Source organism: Lutjanus erythropterus, chromosome 1 (assembly GCF_056507025.1).
Source record: "Lutjanus erythropterus isolate fLutEry1 chromosome 1, fLutEry1.hap2, whole genome shotgun sequence".
In the NCBI taxonomy this organism is placed as follows: domain Eukaryota; kingdom Metazoa; phylum Chordata; class Actinopteri; order Lutjaniformes; family Lutjanidae; genus Lutjanus; species Lutjanus erythropterus.
Genome location: NC_139317.1, coordinates 13,135,772 through 13,141,394, shown reverse-complemented (window position 1 = coordinate 13,141,394; position 5,623 = coordinate 13,135,772). Strand labels below are relative to the sequence as shown.

General features: G+C 40.0%; 1 protein-coding gene across 1 annotated transcript; it reads right to left on the bottom strand.

The window, feature by feature from the left end:
• Nucleotides 1–327: 327 nt before the first annotated feature.
• On the bottom strand, nt 328–2,132 carry LOC146332684 (E3 ubiquitin-protein ligase RNF128-like). Its single transcript, XM_084710729.1, has 2 exons — nt 1,865–2,132; nt 328–1,663 (listed from the first exon to the last, which is right to left on the bottom strand). Exon 2 carries the CDS (start codon nt 1,649–1,651, stop codon nt 563–565), a length of 1,089 nt encoding a protein of 362 aa, XP_084566855.1. The 5' UTR covers nt 1,652–1,663; nt 1,865–2,132; the 3' UTR covers nt 328–562.
• Nucleotides 2,133–5,623: the final 3,491 nt, after the last annotated feature.

The window sequence follows — 5,623 nt, the reverse complement described above, 5'->3', positions numbered from 1 at the left end:
GACTCACTGCTTGTCAAATTAAATTATAATGTTGCACTTGTCTTGCGCTCCTGCAGTATTCCTGCAGCCTGTCTAAGCTTCCTCAAGTCTGGAGAGAAAGGGATTAAATAGGATTTTAATCCATTTAATATACGGCCTATATGTCCACCTCAGTATTTGGACTGCTGTGCTCATTTCAGCATGTGCAATTGTTACATATCGCCCCTTTAAGTTGAGCCTGCTTCTAATTATTTACAGTGTACAGAATCTATTAAAGGTAACTTTATGAACACACCCAGTAATTACACACTTGCACCAAGACAAACAAAAGGAAAATGCATCCAAGGCATCCGAGCTAATTACACAAGGTCCTTTAAGATGTTAAATCCTTGGTTATTATTATGAAAATCATTTTTTTTTTGCATGCCCTGCATTATAAGATCAAGATTGTTTTTGTCCTGTTGGAAAATTACATTTTGATTCCATCGTGCTGGTTCAAACATGTCCCAGAAAAATATCATATTTCAAACTGGGAATCTGACTGCGTCCTGGTTTGTTGCTGTGTTGCTTCCGTTGCTGTTGTTCATCCCCTCGCTGCCTCCGAGTCGGCCTCGAAGGCCCTGTTGTCATAGCGATGCTGATGTCTCTCCGGGTCAGGGCTCGCTGGGTCAGTCAGTGGGACCTCGTACATTGGCTCCCCTCCCGTCACTGTGATCACAGTGGCATCTGGTGGTGACTCGGCAGAAAGGTCCTCCTTGGTCTCCTCCTCAACCCCCAGAGCCTTCAGGATGTCGCACTTGCACATGGGGCAGGTCCTCCTCTCCAGCAGCCACGGCTCGATGCAGTTTTTGTGGAAGATGTGGTCACATGTCAGCACCGTCACCACCTCGCCAGCCTTGTAGGATTCAATACAGACGGCGCACATATGGAAGTCAGAGGTTGTTTCCTCATCTCCTCTCTTGAGTGTGCGCACCTGTAGGCGTCCGATCGCCTTTTTGGCCTCAGATTTCAGCCTCTTCTCCGTGCGCCTGTGCATGCTTAGATTGTAGAGACGGTTTGCAGAGATAAACACAAAGTAAGTAATGGAGGCTGCTGTCACAATAAAGAAGGCGATGGACAGGAAGTAGAGCCAGTAGGTGTCCATCCAGGGTCCGTGAGGGCTGCCGACATCGATAAACATTTTTACATCTGTCCCGTTTTTCACCAGCTTGACCACCTCCATGCCCTGAGCGTTGCCAATCATGATCGCCACAATATCATCGGCCTCTGGGTGCGACATGTGAGTGGTGGTGTTGCCACTGCCGTCATAGTTATACACCACCACGGCAGATGCCCCTTGACGTTTGGCAGCGCTGATCTTCTCGCTGAAGGTGCAGTTGCCCCTCTTAATCAGGGCTATCCATGGAGGGGAGCTGAAGTTACGGCTGTAGACAGGATCCGGGCCGCAGCCCCTGGGGTCTCCCTTGGGAAGCGTAACAATGCCGCCCGCTTCCTCCAAGGGAGAGTTACGACCAAACACCCCACACTCACAAAATTTGTCCACAGTGACATTGTTGCTGTTCACGTAGGCTATTTTCACCACGGCTGTCCAAAACACCACGGCAGCAGAGCAGTGAACAAGCCCGGACAAACACAGCAGAAGCAGCAGACGGTGTTGTGTCTTCTTACCCATGGTAACGCTCCTCTTTAAAACAACAACAGAACAGGAAGCCCTCTGTTAGCTCCTTTAGCTTCTTTAAAAATTCCTTTTTAAGTCCCAGTTCCTGGTTTTGTTCGAGGCACAACAGCTATCTGAATACAGCTGCAGTTTCACCCAACCTGCTGTCTAACGTAATCTGATATGAGCCTTTGGTAACACAACACGAGGTATGCGTCAGCCACTCACCTCTCGTTATCTTCCTGAACCTTGAACACTCCTTGCAGTGGGCAGGGTGCTGGTATTCAACAAGTTGAAGTACACACAAAACACAGACCTGTGCCGTTTCCAGAGCCAAGGAACAGCTTACGGCGAGGCAAAGACACGATAAGCAAATGATAAGGATAATTTTGTGGACATAGGTCAGGAACACGGAACAATCTTGTGAAACTAATAAAAGCTGCTGACTTTTTCCCTGTGTAACAATGAGTAGAGCAACCTGTTTTTCTAGCTTGGCTCGTTTCCTTCTCCTTCCTCTGTGACTGACATCACTGCAATGAAAAGCAGACCAGCAAGTATTACTGCTTTAACTTGTGGTTATTCAGCTCTTAAAGACAAATACAGTCTGCTGATACCACACTCTTTAACAAACATTAAACAGACACATTATCAATGTGCCTCCAAAACCGATTCCAAAGTTAAATTCAAGCACTTTTCAAACATTTTCAAGCTCTTCCAGAAACTTACGCTGCGGTAAATGATATCCATAAATGTTCTCAAAATGATTATTTCACTTCCTCATTACATTAGATCAGATGTTATTGTGCTATAAACAACCAAAACTGTGTTTTGTGGCAGAATTCTACAGAAGAGTGAAAGATTAAAGGAAAACACAACAAGGTTTCAAGTTTCAAAATGTGGCACTACAATATAATATATAATACTGGATCGTTGGGGACAAATACAGATGCCATTATTTTATTATATACAAAATATAAACACATTTTTTTGCAGTGATCCTTCAAATGTGGTTATTAAACACCTGCAGCAAAGATGTGTAATGTTTTACAGTATAACAATTAACTTTTTTGTCCAAATTGATATCATGGCACTGAAATTGTAAACTTTCACAGGTATTTTTTATGTCGATACAATACAGGCCAATATGGCTGTGATAATCTACTTGCCTGGAGTCAATTTTTACTTGCCCCTGTACAAAGTGGCTTGTTAATTAGCCGTTATTAAATGACAAAATATACTAAAGTTGACTGCCATGTTTAATCTGTCTAACCCAGTTTTTCAAAGTCTGAGGTCATTCCTTTAAATGTCCCACTTTGTCAGCGTATTAATCAATTTCAAAAAGTTTAATTGTTTAATTCTTTTTTTTACCACTCACCCGGTCGGGTAAGTGAGTTGTCAGGTTTACTAGCCTGGCATGGTATTTTACTTGCAATCCTTCCTGTTGAGCCCTGAACTATAAATTTAAAAAAAAGAAAGAAAAATAGAGCAAAATATATTGATAGAAAAAACACACAAAAAAAACTGGTCAAGGTTAAAAATGACAAAGAACGCTGATCAGAGAATGGAAAGAGGGCGTCACCCAGACTGAAGTGTTATGATTCCTCAGACAATTAGTGATCAGGTGACTACATCACTCCAGCTAATCACATGTTGTGATGAGTAAAAGAGTAACCCTATACACTACTTAAAAAAAAAAAAGTAGTAGGCAACACCTGAAACTGTTTTACATTCTGCTGGTCAGTGAGTGAATGTGCTGACTTTTCATGTAATACATGTAATGACAGATTATGACGGGACGACAAAAGGGTGAGATGAGGCAGAGTCTGCAGTTTATGTTTCAAAACCATGTGTAAAGTGTAGCCGACTCAGTTAGCTGCTAGCTGGCTAGCTATGTGTTGGTCTGACCAGGTGGTTCTCAGCCTCGGGGCTGGGACCCCCCAAGGGGGATGCAAAATAATTTCTGGGGGTCGCCAGATGGTAAAACAAAACACTGTGGCAAACCGCATGAAATGAGAGCAGCTCTTTACAGTGTCAGTCTCTTAAGCCCCTCATGTTAGACTCAGAAAGAAGAAGAAGACACTTATCATCTAATACACGTGTCAAACTCAAGGCCCGTGGGCCAAATGTGGCCCGCAAATTCATTTTATGTGGCCCGCGAGAGCTTTAAAGGTCCGATTGTCTTATAATAAATAAAGGGTGCATTGACCATAAACTACATTTCCCATGCTGATTATGTTACCCGCGAAGTGACGGCATCCCGCTGATAGACTGCAGTGTTTCCACATCAATGCCATTTTCTGAACAAGTGGAATTGAAAAATACAAACAATGATCCCAAAATGTCCAGGAAGAGAAAAATTGATGCAGATGGAAAGCTGTTTCAAGAAAGATGGGAAGGTGAATAACATGTCATAACTTGTTATTTTTCCTTATTCACTTGGATAGTTTGATCGTTGATTGATGAAGTAATGTGAGTTTCAAAACCTGACAAATTAAAAGGATTTATGTTATAACAGAGCAACAAGCAAACATATTTTTTTTTTACATCTATGCAAATATATATACATATACACACATATATATATATATATATATATATATATATATATATATATATATATATATATATATATATATATATGTAATATTTGTAAGTTGAATAAGTAAAAATTCAGTTATTTAACATTAAGGAGTAGTTGCATTTATTTTACATTACATTGACTTACATTTAGCTACATTTATACTGTCTTACAGTTACATCTGGCCCTTTGAGGGCAACTGTTATGCTGATGTGGCCGTCAGTGAAAATGAGTTTGACACCCCTGATCTAATGGTTAAACCAGCAACCTTAACTCTCAGGGGAGCCAAAACTTATTCTATCAAAATGTAGGTAATGTAAATTGTGACTAATATTAACAGTAACATTAGTTACAACAAAAATAGTTAGACATATGTAAATTATAGAAAAATATAAAATCTAAATATATAAATTTAAAATTAATTAATTAAATGCAACATTACCATATATCATTAGCAATAAATATGATATAAAATTATTAATGGAATATAAAACTTCTTAGTAAGTTCCATTATTTAAGTTTGGTGCAATGACTCATGGGTAATCTTGCTTCTGATCCATTGTTAACTTCTTCCCCACACAGTTCACAGTTCCCTTTAATCTGTGAATGTTTTGCTTTTTATGGTTTGAAATCTTCCTTCAAACAGCAGCTGAACCCTGTTCAGTCCACTTCACAGGGAACTGGACTGCAGCTTCTGTCTCATGTGAAACAGTTTTCTGGTTGATTGTGGAAATCACTGAACCCTTTGACAAGAAGACATGCACAGATCAACTTTTTAACACGGGCAGGACTAGAACAGTTGAAAGAGTTTCTCTTGCAATTTGTGCAGCGTCATATGGTATAATGCCGCACTGTAATGTCATTACATAACTACATGATGACTCACAAGTGTTTTTCATAACACTCAAAAGAACAATCTGAATACACCACACAGGGGCGCTACTTACCCACTGTTGTCTATAATGTCACAGTAAAAACTTTAAAAAAGTTTAAAGTTAGCCTAAAAGGTAGCCTTTTACTTGGTTTGTACGCACAGAGTCTCAGATGGTGCAAAGCTGCACGTCCTTTCTGCAGACTTTACAGAAGGCTGCTCGAGGATTTGGTCCGGTTTCGACCGCGATTTGTATTTTTCATTTTCAGGCCAATGCTCACTGAAACGGCAGCCTCTCAGCAGTTGTTGTACATTATCCCTGAAACATAAAATAAGTTCTCATTAAATATCAAAAACTTAAATTTCATAATATTTGTGGGAAGGATGAGGAGGTATGAAGAGGATTATGTTTAAGTGCCTTTGATTAGTTTTGATTAGTATTATTGTTTTTATTTGTCTGTAGTTTCCTGACCTCTCCTGACACATTTAGTGTTTTTTTTCTTTAATTATTGTATTTTATTGTGGCTTTATATGTGTG

What these genes read in the sequence shown, in the direction of transcription:
- LOC146332684 (XM_084710729.1), bottom strand. Translation starts at nt 1,651, where the DNA reads ATGGGTAAGAAGACACAACACCGTCTGCTGCTTCTGCTGTGTTTGTCC.